Below are 20,671 nucleotides of genomic sequence, written 5' to 3'. Positions count from 1 at the left end.
CAGACAAACTCAATGCATTTAATGTACGCTTCGACAAAGACAACACCGAGTTGGGCAATGAGGGCCCCCGCCGTCCCAGAGGACAGGGTGATCTCGCTCTCAGAGGCCGATGAGAGTAAGGTTTTTAATCATGTCAATACTCGCAAGGCCGCGGGGCAGGACGGTATTCCAGGGCGTGTTCTCAGATCATGTGCAGAACAGCTGGCAGACATATTCACGGTCATTTTCAACCTTGTCCCAGTCTGTAATCCCTACGTCTCAAGCTGACCACCATCATTCCTGTTCACAAGAACTCTAAGGGTACTTGCAATCTCAAATGCACTCCACACTGCCCTCACCCACCTAGATAAGAGGAATAACTATGTGAAAATGCTGTTGATTGACTACAGCTTAGTGTTCAACACCATAGTCTTCCCAAGCTTGTCACCAAGCTTGGTAGCGTAGGACTGAACACCTCCCTCTGAAACTGGATCCTAGACTTCCTGACGGGCCGACCCCAGGTGGTGGCGTAGGCAACATTACCTCCGACACTCTGACCCTCAACACGGGGGCTCCACAAGGGTGTGTGTTTAGTCCCCTCCTGTCCTCCCTGTTCAACCTCGACTGCATGGCCACACATGACTACAAAACCATCATCAAGTTTGCTGACAACACAACAGTGGTAGGCCTGTTCACCAGTCTCTCCCTCAACGTCAGTAAGACCAAGGAGCTGATCGGGGACTACAGGAAACACGGGGAGGGGGGGCTGTAGTGGAGCGGGTTGAGTGCTTCTGTGTCCGAATCACTAAGGACTTAATATGGTCCACACACACACACACACACAGTCGTGAAGAAGGCGCAACAATGCCTCTTTCCCCTCAGGAGGTTGTAAAAAATTAGGCATGAGCCCTCAAATCCTCAAAATGTTCTACAGCTGCACCATTGTGAGCATCTTGACTGGCTTCATCACCACTTGGTATGGTTACTGCACCACCCTCGATCGCATGGCACTACAGAGGGTGGTGCGGAAAGCCCAGTACATCACTGTGGCCTAGCTTCCTGCCATCCAGGACCTCTATATCAGGCAGTGTGAAAGGTAGGCCGGAAAACTGTTAAGGACCCCAGCCACCCAAGCCATAGACTGTTCTCTCTGCTTCCGCATGGCAAGCGGTACCGGAGCAACACGTCTGACACCAACAGGCTTCTGAACAGCTTCTATCCCCAAGCCCTATGCAACATTAATGGACCAGAATCCTCTGTGAGATCTCTCAGGACTCAGACTGGGCACATGACTCAAGTTTAAAGTTATATTGTCACGTGCACAAGTACAGTAAAATGCTATTCTTGCAAGCTCTTTCTCGACAATGCAGTAATGAATATCCATAGTACTATAAAATAAAGTAAAGTAGAACAAAAACACACAAGAAATAGAAATAAGAAGAGCACAAGAAAGTAAGTAAGCTATATACAGGGTCAGTTACAGGGCCAAAACCATATTTACAATGTGCAGGGTTACTGGAATGGTAGAGGTAGATACTGTATGTATAGGTGTAAGGTGACTAGGCATCAGGATATTTGATAAACAGAGTAGCAGCAGCATATAGGATGATTGTACTGTATGTGAGTGTGTGTGTGTGTAGAGTCAGTATGAGTGTGTGTGTGTGTGTGTGTGTGTGTGTGTGTGTGTGTGTGTGTGTGTGTGTGTGTGTGTGTGTGTGTGTGTGTGTGTGTGTGTGTGTGTTGGAGTGTCAGTGTGAGTGAGTGTGTATTGTCCTGAGTGAGTGGCATGGATTCTGTGCAAAAAATAAAATAAAAGATTCAATGCATATAGTCAGTGTTGCCATTTTGTTAGCTATTTTGCAGTCTCAGGTGAGATGCCACCCAACTAGCATTGACTTTAGGCATAGTCTATCCTATCCAAGCTCTACCCCCTCTCTCTCCCTCTCCTTCTCCTTCTCTAGTATCATCCACCAGAAAAGACAAGTGCACTAATTAGTAGGGGTCAATATACAGTATTTTCTGGAAACTGAAGTGGGTCTGAAAAGAGACGAACGGATCATGGTCACTTAAGCCCTTGGAAACAAGCCTTTGTGGTGGGAGGCTGGAACGTAACAGGAGCTAGCAACCCTCCATGTCTGTCCTCCACAGCAGAGAATGTGAAGACAGTCTGGTTTCAGAAACACTGCTGCTGTCCCCAGTTCATAGATTGAGTTTCTCTGTTGTTTAAGCTACGCTGGACAACCATCAAACACACAATAACTCTGTCAGGCATAGGACTCCCATGTTTCCTTCTGTTACAAAGGGATACATGGAAAAATGGACATGCAAATCCATCACTCATTCCACATAGGAATATCATAATCTTAACCATACACTACATCTTTTTAGTTTTAATATTCAAATGTTGAGGTCTAAACATAGTTTGTGATGATGATGCCATCACAAATGATGATTAAAGCACATGGTTTAGTGCATAACAGTATTTAACACAAACAAAGAAAGACAACAGGCCTATAACTGTGACCTTTGTCACAGCTATCATTAGTGCTTGTGTTCAGGCTACATTAGTTGTATTATGTATTATCAAACCAACAGATGTGCACAGATCAGATGCTTCAGGTGAGCTTTAGAAAAAGGTCTCTGCCGGACATAACACAAAATACAGAAATATTTGCGATAGAATATTATAATAAGATGTTTCCATTTCAGCTAGAGTTATTACAAAAAGTCCTAATAGGCCTAAAAATCCAATATACATTTTAATTATCAAAAACAAATAATTTCAGACAGCGTAGTAGCCTAAATTCCTTTTGTGTTAAATGAAAAGTGAACCTACCTTTCTCTTCAAAGTGGTACCCAATGGCAATAGTTTTTTGTGTGCGTAAATGACAGTGGACACCATGGAAAATGAAACATTAGAATACAGAAACTCGGGTCGCTGTTTCTGTCCCTAACAGCTCGTCTCTGATGTGTGTCTGCCAGGAACAGGGTAGTGTTGTGTTACTATGTGTTAAAGCAGCAGCTGGCGGTGCGCTCAGGATGGCAGGGGTGCTGAAGGACACATGTGGACAGAGCCTATCATCTTGCGCACAGCGTTATCCACCTGACGGACGTGACCTCAACAGCTCAAATAAATGTTTTGGTCTATCAAAGAATGCACTAATCAGAAACCGTACTTCTTTAGATATTGATCATGCGAGTAATTAGGTAATCCCAAGCATAAACACCATTAAAATATTGTTGAGCTCCTATAATGTAGTCTAACAGAAGAAGAAGTTTAGAAATGTTAAAACAGACCTACATTTTTACGACAATACGTAATAAAAAAAATTGTAATTGGCTACTGCTAATGCGTTCACCTTTTCCCATATTGCAGTTCATTATCTATACCAAAGGGGGGCACTGATACCCAATGTTGTATTCATGTTCTATTTCGCAAGCGCCAAACGACTGTCCCTCTCGACTCGCCATAGGTTGACATTGCCTCCTCAAACATGGCTGTACATACGTTGAAGAAATCAATTTGGTCCTTAGGACGAATACATTGTCATATTTATGGAGTTAATGTGCGTAACCCGTTAAACAGGGCAACATATGCAACCGCCTTGTCTACCAATCATTCTAGTCAAAATAAAGGTGAGTTTCCATGCATTACCATGCCGTCACAACGAGGAGCTAATTTGCTAGCTAGCTTGCTAGCCTGGTCCAAATGACTATATGAATCATGGTCGCAATGATGTCAAAGTTTCATATAGAAAGTTGGAGAACGCATAGCTGCTAGCATAATTAATTGGGCTGTATCGTGTTTTTCTGATACGATCGATATCTTTTTCAGGCTTTCCTGACAAAGGGAACAGAGGACCTTTCAACCGAAGATCAAGGAGAGAGGTGAGTGAACAAGGAATGTTTGTAGTAGATGTCTGGACGCGTCCAAAAGACCCAAGATCCGACCGGTTCTGGGTCCAAAATTCTGACTTTTGTCTTGAACCTGGGTCGGTTCTGATATAATGCCGTCTAACCCTATATCAGGGTCTCATTGGGAAAATGTGGCGCCAGACAATGTGACCAGCAATATTTTAATTTACTGGCCATTTGAGAAATAAACTGGACCCATATGCATTAGGTGTGTAACCCATTAGGGCGTCCATCCATTGGGGTCAGAAATCACATTTCGATTATGGCAATTCATCTTAACATAGTATGCAACACCTGTAATGAAGCCTCCAATGAAATGTCATTTTCAAACATTCACCAAAATGCAATTCCAAACACCTCACCTGATGCAAGCGGTATATGACAGCGATGAAAATCTCAGTTAGAAACTTAGAAAGAGGGTGAATCTAAAGATGCAACAACTAGGATGGGTTGCTAATATGACTAGGATTGCGCCAATGGATTCTGGACAACGAAAGAAAGTTGACATGAAAACCAATAGAACAGGAGAGAAATGGCATGAGGTTCTTTCATAGGCAGCTAGCGCGGCAAAAGCCCTAGCTGATTATTAAGTTGCGGCTGTCAGTGAAATTATTTGCCCTTTTGTTTATTTTGATCAATTCCCCATTACATATGTCACCAATAGTAAGTGTACCGTTAATCCCCGTCATTTGGTTACATTCATATCTGTTACAGCAGTTGCATTAAGGAGAAGTCTATCTTTAATTCTGTGAATAACACTTGTATCTTTTATCAATGTTTTATGAGTATTTCTATAAATTGATGTGGCTCTGCTAAATATTACTGTACGTAACGCGCCAATGTAAACTGAGATTTTTGGATATAAATATGCACTTTATCGAACAAAACATACATGTATTGTGTAACATGATGTCCTATAAGTGTCATCGTCAAAGTTTAGTGATTTAATTTGATCTATATTTCTGCTTTTTGTGACTTCTCTCTTTGGCTGGAAAATGGCTGTGTGTGTTTTTGTGACTTGGCTCTGACCTAACAATCATATGTTGTGCTTTCGCTGTAAAGCCTTTTTGAAATCGGACACGATTGGTAGATTAAGAAGAAGTTTCTTTTATTTGGTGTATTGCACTTGTTAATGTGTGAAAGTTACATATTTCGGAAAAATATTTTTGAATTTCACGCCTTTTCAGCGGAACGTTGTCAAGGGGTGCTGCTAGCGGAACTCCTAGCCATAAGATTAACCGAATCAAAAGTTTGATACCCACCCTAGATGCTAAACAAACCGCTTTCCTAAAGTAGGTTTTTGGTTGGGTCTTTTGCCCATTTTATTAGCAGTAAAGTTAAAAACATTCCATACTGGCAGATGTAGCTAGCTAATTACCTTAGGCACATATAATAGTTTGAAGTAGCTGCTTTTAGCAACGGTAGTATTTACACACTAGCATTGGTAGGAATTGGCTTGCAAAAAACCCGGAAAGGCCACCGGAAATTAAGTCAAATAAAATGTCTACTTACTCTGCTGATTGTCCGTAGGCTTGGTCCTCATGCAGGGGGGAAATTGAGAAATGATGACAATTTAAAGACTTTACAAATGTGGGTCTGTTGTTGACCTGATTCCTCTCCACTTACCGCATGTCAAAGTCCTGCATGTGTAGTACCATACCTGCACACAAAAAAGCAAGAACTTGTGGGTAACCTTTATTTTTGACATGAGGTAAGCTCAAGGAGCTGCATGGGTCTACAACAGACCCACGTTTGGAAATTGTGTTTAATTATACGTTCTATTAGATTTTTAAAAGTATTATTATTACCCACTGTATAAGGACCAAGCCTTCATCCAATCGACAGAGTAAATGTAAGTGTAATTTGATTGAACTCCTGGCTTCAGGCAGATTCTAATTTTTTTTTTTTTTCAAGTTTATTCCCAGCATCGCTAGTGTGTAACCAGTGTTTCTCAACTCCAGTCCTTGAGTACCCCATTCATAAATGCTTACTACTTTAGCGCCTATTGGCGATAAGATCTTCTTTATAAGGAAGAAGAGCCCTGATGCTCGGTTTGAAAGTTAACACGCATCACTTGCAGTACTGTTTTGGGAAACATATCTTTCATATCAGCAAATTTTAAAGAAAATAAAACCATTAAATCACTACACACCTTTTATAGTGTTATGGTTAGTGTTCCACATGGTTATATCTCCATGTTACAACGCTTGTTTACGGAGAACAAATGGAAGACATAGGCAGCCGCCAGTGCTAATTATCTATCTAGTGTGCTCCGAACACCTCTGTGTGAGCGTAACTGGGGAGGAAGTGTAGTTCATCAACTGGGGGCACACAGTCTTTTTAAAATCTTTTTTTTAAGATTCTTTCTCACTGACATGAATGATCAGGGGCATTTAGAAAGTGATGTTGATTGACGTTTCTTAACGTTATTAGACTGCATCGGAATTGTAATTCACATGTAGCCTAACTTGGGCGACTGTAACAGCTGAAAACCCGACATATGGAGGAGAGTGTTATGTCTGTGGGTGGGAACCCTACATAGTCCTCGAGTACTTGTCAACTAATCACCAAACCCTTGATGAGTTGATTGAGTTGTTTGTCCGGGGCTACAACGAAGGTGGGATTTACCACATACGACTGGGAAAAATCCACTTGAACGCCCCTCCAGCAGGAAATTACTAGTGGGAAACTCGTCTATCACCCCTGAGCTCCGACTACTCCCACGTGTTAACCTCTGACGTCACCTACTAAGGAAATTACCTCGATAACAGCACTTTCACCAGTTAAATGCAAGAAAAACATTACTTTTAATAAATAATCTATTAATATGGTTTTCTAACTCTAACTTTTCGGGCATGATAACTGTACTTTGAGTTTATGGTTGACTCCGCTTGTTGGCCATTAGCCAATCTAGTCAAAGCATGTGAATGTATCCAACTGCTATTTACGACTTCACAACTGATAATTACCACCTTCCCACATAAGTGACCCATGACCCAACACAGCTCAGGTGTGCCTCAAGGATCCAGTTAGGTCCCCTGTTTATTACTTATATCAACAACATTTGGAGACATATTGAGAGAGCTGATGTACTTTTTTATGCAGAATCTTTTTTAAATTTTTTAAAACTTTTTAACTAGGCATGTCGGTTAAGAACAAATTCTTATTTACAATGATGGCCTACACCGGCCAAACCCGGAGGACGCTGGGCCAATTTTGCGCCGCCCTATTGGACTCCCATTTATTGCCGGTTGTGATACAGCCTGGAATCGAACCAGGGTGTCTGTAGTGACGCCTCTAGCACTGAGATGCAGTGTCTTAAACCGCTGCGCCACTCGGGAGCCTCAAAATGACACTATTCTCTAGTCGAGTGGCAGAAGTTTGACTATGCGATTTGAAGCGTGTTCGAAATTCCTCACAAAATGCATGGTGTTTTCTGAACAACACTCTGAAAACCATGTCATTGCTACCTTGAAAGGACATTCCCACAGAGCAAGTCAAAACGCACAGATGTCTGTGAGTTTGGCTGGGTGAGAAGCCAAGCTTCAATAATAATGCTGAGAACCTGGTTAAGAAACTCAAGTTGAGAATAGGTTTTTATTACTGGCATAAGGCTCTTTTTTTCTTTGAGGCCACAAAAGAGAAGGTGTGGTGTATGTTATTGTCTGTCTGGGACTACGTTGATGTTATTTATAAGTTAAGGTGTACGTTATTGTCTGTCTGGGACTACGTTGATGTTATTTATAAGGTAAGGTGTACGTTATTGTCTGTCTGGGACTACGTTGATGTTATTTATAAGGTAAGGTGTACGTTATTGTCTGTCTGGGACTACGTTGATGTTATTTATAAGGTAAGGTGTACGTTATTGTCTGTCTGGGACTATGTTGATGTTATTTATAAGGTAAGGTGTACGTTATTGTCTGTCTGGGACTACGTTGTACGTTATTGTCTGTCTGGGATGTTATTTATAAGGTAAGGTGTACGTTATTGTCTGTCTGGGACTACGTTGATGTTATTTATAAGGTAAGGTGTACGTTATTGTCTGTCTGGGACTACGTTGATGTTATTTATAAGGTAAGGTGTACGTTATTGTCTGTCTGGGACTACGTTGATGTTATTTATAAGCAGACCTCAAGCACTATCCTGAGGCCCTTTTTAGGTTTATTACTAACCAAAAGCATCTGACACATCACTATGATCTGTACAGTGCTGTTGACTGGTCTTCATTAAGTCTATGTAGGCTTAAACATTGGTAAACTCTGATCTACAAGACTGTTTTGGGAAAACTGCTGCTTTTTCTGTTCTTCTTTGACTAGGTCAGCTACGGTGTCACTCCCACTTTCCATCAGACGGATCATGGCAAAAACGTTTTTTTTTTTTTTGTTACTCGGCTTCGTGGTCTTGGAACTGTCTCCAGACCAGTTTGAAACTCCGGGTTCTTGTTTCTTTGGAGTTTTAAAGTTCGACCCTCCTGTTACTGAGGAACATGATTGTCATTAGGATTTCATGCAGTGGTACACGTGACAGATTTTTATCTATGGTGTTTGTATGTCTCTGTATGTGATTGTAATTTATGGGTGTCTACGGCTATCGGTTGTCCATTGTGTTTCTATGTCTGTAGGTTATGTCTGAGATTTGTCTGAAACTTTGCCCCCCCTGCTGCTGTCTTGGTTGGACCAGGTCTCTCTTGAAAAATGTATTTTATCTCAATGAGACGACCTGTATAAATAAAGGTTAAGTAAAAAATAGTGCCCTCTAGTCTACAAATGAAGTGGAATATACAAAGACAGACAAGCTGTATGGACACAACAGTGCCGTTAGAAAGTATTCCTACCTCTTGACTTATTCCACATGTTGTGTTACAGCCTGATCTACACGCACTACCTCAGAATTACAACGTGAAAACGTGTTTTTAGACATTTTTGCAAATGTATTGAAAATTAAATACAGATATCGAATTTACATAACTATTCACACCCCTGAGTCAATACTTTGTAGAAGCACCTGGATCATTTCCCCCCTCAATTATTCAAGCTGTGTCAAATCGATTGTAGATCATTTTCAATTAGATTTAAGTTAAAGCTGTAATTTGGCCACTCAGGAACATTCACTGTCTTCTTGGTAAGCAACTCCAGTGTAGATTTGGCCTTGTGTTTTAGGTTATTGTCCTGCTGAAAGGTGAATCTCCCAGTGTCTGGTGGGAAGCAGACTAAACCAGGTTTTCCTCTAGGATTTTGTCTGTGCTTCGCTCCGTTCTGTTTCTTTTTCATTTTATCCTGAAAAACTCCCCAGTCCTTAACGATTACAAGCATGTCACTTGTTATTAAGCACATTTTTACTGATGAACTTTATTTAGGCTTTAGGCTTTCCATAAGGGGTTGAATTACATTTTGAGCTTTACATGTTTGATTCATTTGTAACAATTTCAAAAAAACATAATTCCACTTTGACATTACGGGGTATTGTGTGATGGCCAGTGACGATCTCAATTGAATCCATTTTAATTCCAGGGTGAAACGCAACAAAAAAGTCAAGGGCTGTGAATCCTTTCTGAAGGCACGCTAAGTGGGGCAACATGGCTCCTACAGCACATTATGGTCCCTGGGGGGAGAGGGGCATGTCATGAATTCAGCCCAGATTCTTTACTATTCAAAAATAAGTCATGAATCATTTTTTTGATCAAGTTTATTCCAAGCTGTATATTGACAGAAAGATGTATATGTATTTTGAAGTTGACCCACATACTGACTCCTTTCCATCTGTTCCCTGTCTCCGTGGTGTGTGTCAGGCGGGCGACCCCAGGACGGACAGGATGCCTGTAGACCAGGACTGGACTACAGTGTACCCGACCGCTACCCCCTTCAGACAGGGCTCTGTGCCCCTGCCTGTCCGCATGGGCTTCCCAGTGAAGAAAGGGGTGCCCCCAGAGAAGAAGGGCAACCTGGAGCTCATCAAGGTCAGAGGTCTTATCTCCAACTTGGCATGATATCAGATCTTTTGATTTTAGCATTATCTGGCAATGGGAGGGAAATAATTTGTACCATTTAAAGCTATATATTGTATTGTGCTGTCAGGTCATACTGGTTCCACATACCTTACTTGTACAGCAGTATTTCTGTTCTGTCTATTGTAGCTAATTCAGGTTTGAATCAAAACTCTTCTCTTTTCAGATTCCAAACTTTTTGCATTTAACTCCATTAGCCATAAAGAAACACTGTGAAGCTCTGAAACGTAAGTCACAAAATTGCTTATAGAGACACACTAATGTTACTGTAGCAACAGTATTTAATTGTATTTCTGATTCTCTTTTCCCTGAAGCGTTCTGCACAGAGTGGCCCTCTGCCCTGGACACAGGTGCTAAATGTGATGAGCACTTCCCTGTCAAAGTAGAGAGCAAGGACTACGTGTCTGCCGGCACCTCCCTCAGAAATCCATCTGCCCGCATAGTCCACCTCAGAGTATGTTTGTCTGCCTGTGTTGTAGGCCTATATGGTCTGGGACTCAGGGGGTTTAGTTTACAGATTAAAATACTAATATTTCAATTTGACTCTGACCTGTATTTGACCCTCTACGAAATGCATAGAAAGTGCAGGGTTTTCCTCTTTTGTATAGAAGGGATCTAGAGATTCCCTAAACAGCTCTCAGCTCATGTCCGGCTGGCTGACCTTTCAAGAAAGACCTCCATTGTCCGTATCTATGCTTTTATGCCTATGAAATGCTGCTGTAACATACTTGCCACAAATAGAGAACCGCACTAAAGTGGAACCTAAAAACAAATGCTTAGGGGAGAGTGGGATAAGTTGAGCCAAAGGGTTGTGCCACCCTTATTTCTAGGAAACCATAAGCTAAATTAATAATTTTACCAAATATTAAGGAAGGGGTAATTCTATAGTCTGGAGGAAGAAACCATGTAAAAAGTTAAGCAAGTTAGGTAAAACATTTTTTTAAAGATTTCCAACAAGTCATGGTAGCCTAGTGGTTGGAGCGTTGGGCCAGTAACCGAAAGGTTGCTAGATCGACTCCCCGAGCTGACAAGGTAAAAAATCTCTTGTTTTGCCCCTGAACAACGCAGTTCCCTGGTAGGCTGTCATTGTAAATAAGAATTTGTTCTTAAGTGGCTTGCCTAGTTAAATAAAGGTAAAAAATATATATGAATTTGTGTTAGCTTTCATGATGCTTGTACAGTTGTGGGCAAATGCAGTATATTAGCACCCTTGCACCTTTATTAAATCAGTCCCCATTTCTTCTAAAATAAGTAGAAATGTAGAACAACTTTTGGTCAACACACCTTATTGGATTTTCAACATTGCAGAACCAATTTTATTTTTTAGTAAACGTATGTTTACAATTGTAATGTAGAAAATAAAGACATGGTATGGACAAAATGATTGGCACCCCGGAGCTAGTACTTGGTTGCACAGCCTAAGGCCAAGATGACTGCAGACAAACGCTTCTTGTAGCCATCAATGAGCTTGCTGCAACCTTCTACTGACAATTTGGTCACCTTTTCAGCAGCAAACTGCTCTTAATTCAATTTTTGGGGGGTGCCCTCTACCAACTGTTTTCAGATCTCGCCATTGTTTCGATGTGATTCAGATCTGGACTCTTCGCTGGCCTATCCAGAACAGACCAGCATCTCTTCTTAACCATTCCTGGATGCATGTTTTTATGTGTGTTTGGGGTCATTGGTCCTGCTGGAAAACCTACAACCTAATATACAGTTTATACCGTTTTTTGGACACTGGGTTGAACATTGGCATACAAATCACGTGATCATCTGCTGATTTCATGATGTCTTGCATCACCTCCAAGGCCCCCAGTACCAGAGGCAATTGAATCCTTCATTTGGTTGTCGGTGAAGACACCACGCTGATATGTATTGACAAAGAGCTCTAATTTTGTTTCATTGGTCCACAGAACATTTTCTCCAGGATTTGGGCTTGTTTAGATGGGTTTTTGAGAAGTTCAATCAGGCGTACTTGTCTTCTTCAACAGTGGGGCCTTCCTATGTTTACTAACAACCAAATTAAGCATTCAAAAAATATAACTAATCGATTATGGGGGAGGTTCGATAATGCTGTGGGACTGCTTTGCAATGCAATGTTCAACCCAGTGTCCAAAAATGGTGTATCTGTTGAAGGTTGTGTGTTTTCCAGTATGACAACAACCACACACACCCAGGAATGGTTCAAGAAGAAACACTGTTATGGAGTGGCCAGTGAGGAGTCCTGAATCACATCTATAACCTACGGCATGAGCTGAAAACAGCAGATGGTGGAGGGCACACCTAAAACAGTTTGCTGCTGAAGAGTGAAACCAATTCCCAGTAGAAAGGTGCAGAAAGCTCATTTGATGGCTACAAGAAGCATTTGTTGGCAGCCATCTTGGCCAAAGTTTCCAAGCTTCAATACGAGGTCCTAAACCTAGCATGAAAGTGCATCCTTGAAGCTGTGTGGGCTAGTATATTCAAAATGTTTGCCTCGGGGTAAGTTGAGCAAATTGAAGTGTTTTCTTCCCAGGCGTAATGCAAGACATTATTGCTGGGATATGAGGTAACAACAGGCCTGGCCTATGTTAAGTGTACAAACGGTTGTTAGGTTTCAAGCCTGTGTTTTAAACTCAGTTTACTGAAAGACAAGCAGATTATGATTCATGCTGCAGAAAACATTATTCCCCCCCTTACAGCTGTGACAGCTGCAGTTCTTTGGAATCATTTTAAGCATCTTTTGTGATAGTGTTTTACCTCTGCAGTTTCAACATTTAGTGAGGCACAGTGCTTATTATTTCAGATGTCATGAGTAGGGATGGACGGTTGCGTCTATTGTTTGTTTTTTTGCTAATCGAGCATTAAGGGATTCATTTTGAAGCAGCTTAGGCAAACCAAATAAGCTTCAGTATTATGTCAGATTGTGTTTCTGTCCACTCAGCTGAAGCTGTCCTGTCTGAACTTGGACGACCATGCCAGGAAGAAGATGGTTAAACTGGTAGGAGAGCGGTACTGCAAGGACACGGACACACTCGCCATCACCACTGACAGGTAAGCAGCGCTTCCTGTTCAAATGTACTATTACAAATATCTACTAGTTCCTCTTGGTTTAAAAGAGGCTAAAGTAAGGAAGTTATTGGTCCTTCACTGTCGTCATTGCTTTACAGTGATTTCTTTTGATGGGGAGGTTTTTATGTCAACTCGCCCTGTACTTTCTGATCAATGTTTTATTTCTTCTCACCTTTGCCCTGCCAGCTGCCCTGTGAGAAAGCAGAATTATGACTATGCCATGTACCTCCTGACTGTCCTCTATCACGAGTCTTGGGTAAGTGTCTTGCTAGTGCCGGGGCAGCGTTCAGAAAGTCCCGATGTACAATTGATCCTCGGTTCTATTCATGACATGTCTATCTGCTGCGTTCAGTACGTTGCATCTTTCTGAACGTGACCCTGGTCAGTGCCAAAGAGCTCGAGTAGACCTAATCTTCCACCTAACCTCACCACCCAGCCAATACGTGGACGATGAGTAGACAGGTGGTCAGGCAGCCAAGTCCATCACTATCCAGAGAATCCATGATGTACTAGGAAAGGGATGCCTGATACCTTAAGCCGTCCCTAGAGGTAAAGGGCTAGCGTATACATTAGGGCTTTTTAAGTAGAAAGAGCACGACAGACTTTTTTTTTGTTGCCTTTCAACCAAGTAATTAATATTTCAAGAGTTCACTATTCACAAGTACTGCCCCTCCCCACCAAACCCCCGTGTCCTGCTGAGACATTCGTGTGGCTTTTCCATGGCCAATGCTCCTCCTCCCTCCATTTGTCTGTTTTCATTTCCAACTACTAAGACCATGCCAATCTAGCTAGCACCAATGGACTTGACACCTTTCTCTACCCTTGGTGTGAAGGAGAAAGCCTATTAGGGAGCTATGAGTGGTGAATAGGCAAACGGATGGCATACAGCAGCATTGTCCCACTGGCATTTCCCCTCTAAACAGGAGAAAACCAACACCAGAATAAGATCCTGACCCCGCCACTTATTCACAGTGCGCCAACTACAACCAACACCACACACCTGAGAAATCCACCACCAGGGTCACCAGCACAGGCTGCTTTCACATCAGATCCACAAGGGAATTAATGACTCTCCCTGTTGTGCCTCTGGCAGTTCTCTCGCCAAGGCAGTAGGGGTTTAGCTGGTAAAAAGCCTCTGCTTTTTTTCGTCTCTCTAAGAAATGGCGTCGGAGCCGGGAAGCGGAACACTGTCCGCTGCCCTTTACACGCACAATGGAAGGCACAGTGCAGCCCGCAGGTTGGTGGACGCTGGGAGGGGGAGCCCATACACCGGTAGTAACGCTAGCCCACAAAGAGGCCAATTGTTAGTTGCCGCTGAAGTGATTCTATCTCTTCACTCAGTGAGAAGGACTCTTGACTCTCTGGGCCTGTTGTTAATTCTGCTGTGGGCTGTTGATCCGGGCCAGTGCTCTACTGGGACGGACCACAGTCCTCCACCACACCACAGCAGGAAGTCTACAGTACTGCACCGTACTTTACCATCTGGCCCGCTGGGCACTAGAGTCGCTCCAATCCCCAAGTGACTATCTAATATGTCAATCCCTTATCTGAGCGCTCCAGTACCCTGTGCCCTATTCCAGTAATAAAACCCACAAATGTCTTCCTCCTCTGCAACTTTGAAGAACAGGTGGATGTTGGTCTGGCCACATAGCCGTCTGTCAATCATCTGCCTCTTTTCATTCACTGGGATACACTGTGGTGGGAGATATGGAGTCTGTCAGGCCAATGGTCAACCATTATAGCTATATACACTGAGTATACCAAACATTAGGAATGCCTTCCTAATATCGAGTTGCATATTGAGTTGGACCATTCTTGATACACACAGGAAACTGTTGAGCGTGAAAAACCCAGCAACGTTGCAGTTCTTGACACAAACAGGTGCGCCTGGCACCTACTACCATACCTTGTTCAAAGGCACTTAAATATTTTGTCTTGCCCATTCACCCTCTGAATGGAACACATACACTTTGAGACAATTGAGACATGGATTGTGTAAAACATTTTCTTTAACCTGTCTCCTTCCCCTCATCTACGCTGATTTGAAGTGATAAGGGATCATAGCTTTCACCTTGATTCACCTGGTCAGTCTGTCAATCAAATTAATTTTGCATACCCAGTGTAGTTTAATTTTAATTTACAATCAGATGGCTAGATTCTGAATAAAACTACAGTACAGAATCAGTGTGATTTGAAGGAACTACATTACCTTAGCTGGCCCTATTTTGCCCAGTGACGATTCTGTAGTGGTGTAATAATCCTGACAGTCAGGCTAAGGGGGAGAGGACCAATCTCTTCTCCAGCCATCCCCACCGCACCACCTGTCCGCTGGAGGGGTTGGCCTCCAGCCAGTCTTGATATTGGGGACCATATAGACGTAATGAGGTCCATTAACCCCAAACACCTGGGCTGCAGGAGAGCCTGTGGCAGCCCCTGCTTTAAGCTCCCACACAACGGGCCTATTGTCCTCTGGGGAATGTGATGGGAGGGAGACCGGCTATGGTAAAGGGACTCAGCACCACGTCTGGAGAAACACTATCTCTGTGAGAGGACAGGAGAGGAGAGCGCCACAGATGGTTTAGGGGTGACCAGGGCACTCCAGGGGTTCCACACACTGCGCTGTCTCCAAACCCACATTCCCAAGACGGGCCATCACGGACCCCTGTGGGACAGCTTAACGTGTCACATACCTCTCGTTATTGTCATATATTGAGGCATAAACAGAAGAATCACTGTTACGATTTCTTTGTCTGAGGTTATTTATGGTGCATTCGGAAAGTATTCAGACTCCTTTTTCTACATTTTGTTACGTTACAGCCTTATTCTAAAATGTAGTACATTATATTTTTAATTAATCTACACACAATACCCCATAATGACAAAGTGAAAAAAACATATCTTATTAACATAAGTATTCAGACCCTTTGCCATGACTCGAAATTGAGCTCAGGTGCATCCTGTTTCCATTGAACATCCTTGACATTTCTACAACTTGATTGGAGTCCACCTGTGGTAAATTCAATTAATTGGACATGATTTGGAAATGCACACACCTGTCTATATAAGGTGCATATCAGATCAAAAACCAAGCCATGAGGTTGAAGGAATTGTCCATAGAGCTCTGAGACAGGATTGTGTTGAGGCACAGATCTGGGAAAGGGTACCAAAAAATGTCTGCAGCATTGAAGGTCCCCAAGAGCACAGTGGCCTCCATCATTCTTAAATGGAAGAAGTTTGGATTCAAGATTCTCTGGTCTGATGAAACCAATAATGCCTGAATGCCAAGTGTCACATCTGGAGGAAACCTGGCAACATTCCCTACAGGGAAGCATCATGCTGTGGGGATGTTTTTCAGCGGTGGGGACTGGGAGACTAGTCAGGATCTAGGGGAAATATGAATGGAGCAAAGTACAGAGAGATCCTTGATGAAATCCTGCTCCAGAGCCCTCAGACTGGGGTGAAGGTTCACCTTCCACAGGACAACCCTAAGCACACAGCCAAGACAACGCAGGAGTGGCTTCGGGACAAGTCTCAATGTCCTTGAGAGGCCCAGCCAGAGCCCGGACTTGAACCCGATCGAACATCTCTGTAGACCTGTAAATAGCTGTGCACCGACACTCCCCATCCAACCTGACAGAGCTTGAGAGGATCTGCAGAGAAGAATGGGAGAAACTCTCCAAATACAGGTGTGCCAAGCTTGTAGCGTCATACCCAAGAAGACTCGAGGCTATAATCACTGCCAAAGGTGCTTCAACAAAGTACTGAGTGAAGGGTCTGAATACTTATGTAAATGTAATTTCATATTTTTATTTTGCAAAAAATGTGTAAACCTGTTTTTGTTTGTCATTATGGGGTATCGTGTGTAGATTGATGAGGGGGGAATGTTTGAAGGCTGTTTGAAGGCTGTAACGTAACATTCTTGGGGAAAAGTCAAGGGGTCTGAGTACTTTCTGAATGCACTGTAGCTAACAATGCTGTGCTGTTCCACTTATTCTTTCTAGAAAATTGAGGCCTGGGAGTCGGAGAAGACTGTGGCAGACATGGAGGAGTACAGCTGGGAGGACAGCCCCTCTCAGAAGAACATCATGTCCACGTTGGTCCGCATGCAGGTAGCAGGGGAAGGGGAGGGAGAGGCGGTGAGGGAGGAGCTGCTGGGGAGGCCGGAGGTGCAGGAGTACAGGGACTCTGTGACCAGACTGAAGAACGAGGGAGAGAGCGAGAGCAGCATGCACCAGTACAGAGACGCTGTGAAGAAACTGCTCAACCTTTAATATGCCCTCTTCTATACATGCAGATACACACAAACACACAGAGTGAGCAAGAGCAGAACTCGACTGCTACACACTTGGGGTGACCAGTTCGACAAACCTATCATCTGATTTCACCACACACAGCATTTGATGCCTGTAACTGTCTTTTGTGAAATATTTATTGACAATAACTGAAAGGGCCTATGTTTATATGTCTGTAATACAATTGTCGTATATGAGTTATGCTAAACTGAAGCAAAAATGTATTCCTTGCATTTTAAATAAAAAGCTTTAATTTCCTCAAGTTCTGAAATTTGTTCTTACTGTTATTTCAACAAGTGCTTTTTACATCATTTGACAGTGGACACAAATGTTTACTATATTACCCTCTCTTCCTGGCTTCAAACCCATCACCTTCTCCCCTCTGGCCCAGGGGGACAAAGAGAAGCACCGTACTGAAAGGACACATTCAGCAATAGGCCTATTAAAAAAAGAAATCACCAAACCCTTCAAAAGAGTTCCTGCTCTGGTCCATGTGATTCTGGGTCAGGTGAAACCCGATGCGCAGGAAAGATGTTCTGAAGGAGAGAGGAGCGGTGGCAAGATGGGTCTGAGCCTAAGATACACCTCCACTTGCATACACCACAGTCCATTTAGCATCTTACTGCCTCAGAACAAAACTTGGCTTGTTGCAGCAGCTTTTCTTGCTTGGAAGCCCCCATCGATGCACTTAAAGCAGAGCAGACACTGTCCATGGAGTTTGGCATCAACATCGGTTTGATTTCGTTCGACCGCATCAAAATGTAGGTCTGCCAAAAGGACGCACGGTATCTTTCTTTAGGCAAATGACCTACAAATGCATCAGCAGTTACTGTCAGTCTCAAGCCATGACATCAGTATTAACCACAATCCTCGCAGCAACTTTGGTCTCACAGTTTTGGCATGTACTTCAATTCATTCTCTACCAGGTCTACGGAATCTAAAATATGCTCCATGCAGCTCATCTTTTCAAAACCACTAAAGTATAGCTATACATAAGATGATACTGAACATGTCAGAATGGGGGGGAAAATAACAGCTGCATTTAAAAAAAAATATTTACACCAGTGATGGTCTCGATCTTTGCTTTTCAGTTTCAGTGGTTCTTCCAGACTACACACACACAGATTTAGTTTGGAGGGAGAAAAACATTTGCAGGTTGGTAGCAGGTCTCTGCTAAATTCACAATTGTTTCTGATGTAAACATTACTTCTCTAGTGGACTAGCACTACTTTTACTTTTAACTGTGCAGTTCCCTGTAAAAGCTTTGTTAGTCCCTGTCCCCATGGTTACCTCACGAGCTCTCCCTGACAATGGCATACTTAATGAGGCGCATGGACCCCCCTTTCCCCCTCCAGGTGGTCCTGTACCGCCCCTTCCTCTTCCTCCGACCCCTCCAGCTCACCACTAGCAGCACGGAACAGCAGCAGCTCAGCAGCACCGTGACGACCGTCACCGCGGCAACCAGCAGGGTGTGTGCCGCTACGTGCCACCCTGGGCCCAAACCACCGGGTGAGGGGGACTCCACCCCGCCCTGGCTACCCTGGTCGCCTTCTCCCCCTGCGGCTGCTGTTTGGTTCCTGCCCATGTAGCCCTTGGTGTCGTTGAGGTCCTGCTTGTTACTGCCATCCACGTTGGCTGCAGGAGCCAGGGAGGTCGGTGGGCTGGTGGGACTGGTGGTGGTGGCCATCCTGGCTGTGGATGTGGGCTGCTGGGTAGGTGTGGTGGGATGTGGGGTGGTAGTTGATTCTCTGTGGGTTGATGAATAGGCAGGGATGGTCTGGGTGGTGTAGGGGGCAGGGGCAGTCGTGATGGGGGTCGGGGGAGTGGTGGTGGGGGCCTGGGTTCCCAGGGTGGGCATTATGGTGGAGGAGGGGGTGGGGGAATGAGTAGTGCCCAGAGTAGGGCTCTGGAGTGCAGTGGTGGTGGTGTTGGGGATCCTGGTAGTAGGGGCTATGGTTAGAGGCTGGACAGGGGGGACGGGTGGCCGGTTGAACTGGCGCTTGTCTGAGGCTAGGGGCTCTGAGGCGTTGACTCTGGTGTAGAGGTGGGGTAACACCCGCACGTTGGAGGTGAAGTACTTTCCAAACACCAACAGGTCTGGATCCACACCTGTGTGAGACCCAAGGCATCCAACCCCACAGTCAAATGCTGTCAGAGTAGCAGGTGATAAACATCTATACCACAAGCTATAACAGTGTATAAAGTGCCTGCAATGTTCTAGGTAAAGCTTTTTACGTGTGTGTCTATTAATAACCAGTAATAAACATCTATGTTTGGCTTCCTGGGTCTAAACATTTGTATCCTATGGAGGCTCACCTTTGGTGATGTTGTACAGGATGACGTTGCCTCTGTAGCTTAGGATGCAGCTCTCCAATGTTGGACAGTGCATATGAAAACAGTTCACATTCTCTTGGATGGTGTCATAGTGGAATATCGCCAGGTTACAAGAAACTAAGGAGTTACATAAAATGTTAATTATCCATCGACGCACCCTGCAACAGATTAATAGACTTTTGCGTGGCGCAGTCACACATGACATGCTACGCCTGTCCACCTGGCAGGGCTCCTGCAAATAAATGTATTGTACAAAATTGCCTCCAATAAATCATGAATTAAACATTTGAGAATACTTTTTTAATGTCGACATTTACATAATAGTACACTGGGTTATGGTAGGGTTAAACTGATTTCGCTGCGCATCTAATCAATAGTAAAAATCCGATACAAAAATGAACAATTACAGTAAACTTACAATTTCTCGTAAGGCAACAGGTTCGGCTGCATTTCAGAGCTGTCTCTTCTTGGTAATACTTCAGAAGTTGAGCGCCTCTTCTCTGAGATTCCTCAATGTCGATGAATATACCAGGGTACTGACGAATCCAACAGTTTTTATAATAAGTAGTCGGCGAACACCTCGATTCCGTGTGGTGCACCAAACTCAGAATCGTTAGCAAACTCCATGGAACAGTCATTGCGCGTGTAATATGTAATCAAATCATGTTAAAATTCAAGTTGAATAGAGGATCGTGAACATTTTCGGACACATCTGCGAGGTTTCTTGAACTTGGTGGGTTGACAGAAATGATGTCGGACTGCTTGCCACAGCTATGTGTGTCCCAGCCAGGTGTGTCACGACTACGTAGGCTACCAGAGGACGAGTTTGCGCGGAACCTCTGAGTCAAGCCCACATTGTTTTCGCGGTTCTATTTGCGAGGCCGGTATGTCTGATCTCTGCAAACTGTTCATTTATGTACCCTACCACCAGCAGTAATGTAGCCCTGTCTTTATTAGCAGCAGCGAAGAAAACGTAGATTAGCGGTTCTTGCCAAATAGGCTTCATTACGCTTGCCAAGTGGGTGCCAAACGTCACCATCTGGTTGCTGCTATTCACGTTATAGCCCGTAGCAGTGTAGCCTGTATTATTGACTCT

The 20,671-nt window shown here is 43.6% G+C and overlaps 2 protein-coding genes across 2 annotated transcripts; one reads left to right on the top strand and one right to left on the bottom strand.

The window, feature by feature from the left end:
* Positions 1-3,427: 3,427 nt before the first annotated feature.
* On the top strand, positions 3,428-17,503 carry mrps35 (mitochondrial ribosomal protein S35). The gene is made up of 8 exons (XM_029668377.2): positions 3,428-3,615; positions 3,815-3,867; positions 9,683-9,850; positions 10,065-10,125; positions 10,213-10,352; positions 12,822-12,931; positions 13,136-13,205; positions 16,951-17,503. Exons 1-8 carry the CDS (start codon positions 3,474-3,476, stop codon positions 17,218-17,220), a joined length of 1,014 nt encoding a protein of 337 aa, XP_029524237.1. The 5' UTR covers positions 3,428-3,473; the 3' UTR covers positions 17,221-17,503.
* LOC115134425 (MANSC domain-containing protein 4) lies at positions 17,361-20,604 on the bottom strand. The gene is made up of 3 exons (XM_029668376.1): positions 19,994-20,604; positions 19,558-19,692; positions 17,361-19,350 (listed from the first exon to the last, which is right to left on the bottom strand). The coding sequence occupies exons 1-3, from the start codon at positions 20,211-20,213 to the stop codon at positions 18,533-18,535; spliced, it is 1,173 nt and encodes a 390-aa protein (XP_029524236.1). The 5' UTR covers positions 20,214-20,604; the 3' UTR covers positions 17,361-18,532.
* Between the last annotated feature and the right edge of the window lie 67 nt (positions 20,605-20,671).

The sequence above is a fragment of the Oncorhynchus nerka genome, linkage group LG9a (assembly GCF_034236695.1).
Source record: "Oncorhynchus nerka isolate Pitt River linkage group LG9a, Oner_Uvic_2.0, whole genome shotgun sequence".
NCBI lineage: Eukaryota > Metazoa > Chordata > Actinopteri > Salmoniformes > Salmonidae > Oncorhynchus > Oncorhynchus nerka.
This window is presented reverse-complemented; position numbering and strand designations above follow the sequence as displayed.

Coding starts and splice junctions, on each gene's coding strand:
- mrps35 (XM_029668377.2), top strand. CDS start 3,474: ATGGCTGTACATACGTTGAAGAAATCAATTTGGTCCTTAGGACGAATA. Junction 3,868..9,682: donor ACCGAAGATCAAGGAGAGAG/GTGAGTGAACAA, acceptor GGTGTGTGTCAG/GCGGGCGACCCCAGGACGGA. Junction 10,126..10,212: donor ACACTGTGAAGCTCTGAAAC/GTAAGTCACAAA, acceptor TTTTCCCTGAAG/CGTTCTGCACAGAGTGGCCC.
- LOC115134425 (XM_029668376.1), bottom strand. CDS start 20,213: ATGACTGTTCCATGGAGTTTGCTAACGATTCTGAGTTTGGTGCACCAC. Junction 19,693..19,993: donor CTGTTGCCTTACGAGAAATT/GTAAGTTTACTG, acceptor GTAACTCCTTAG/TTTCTTGTAACCTGGCGATA. Junction 19,351..19,557: donor CCTGTACAACATCACCAAAG/GTGAGCCTCCAT, acceptor GGTCTCACACAG/GTGTGGATCCAGACCTGTTG.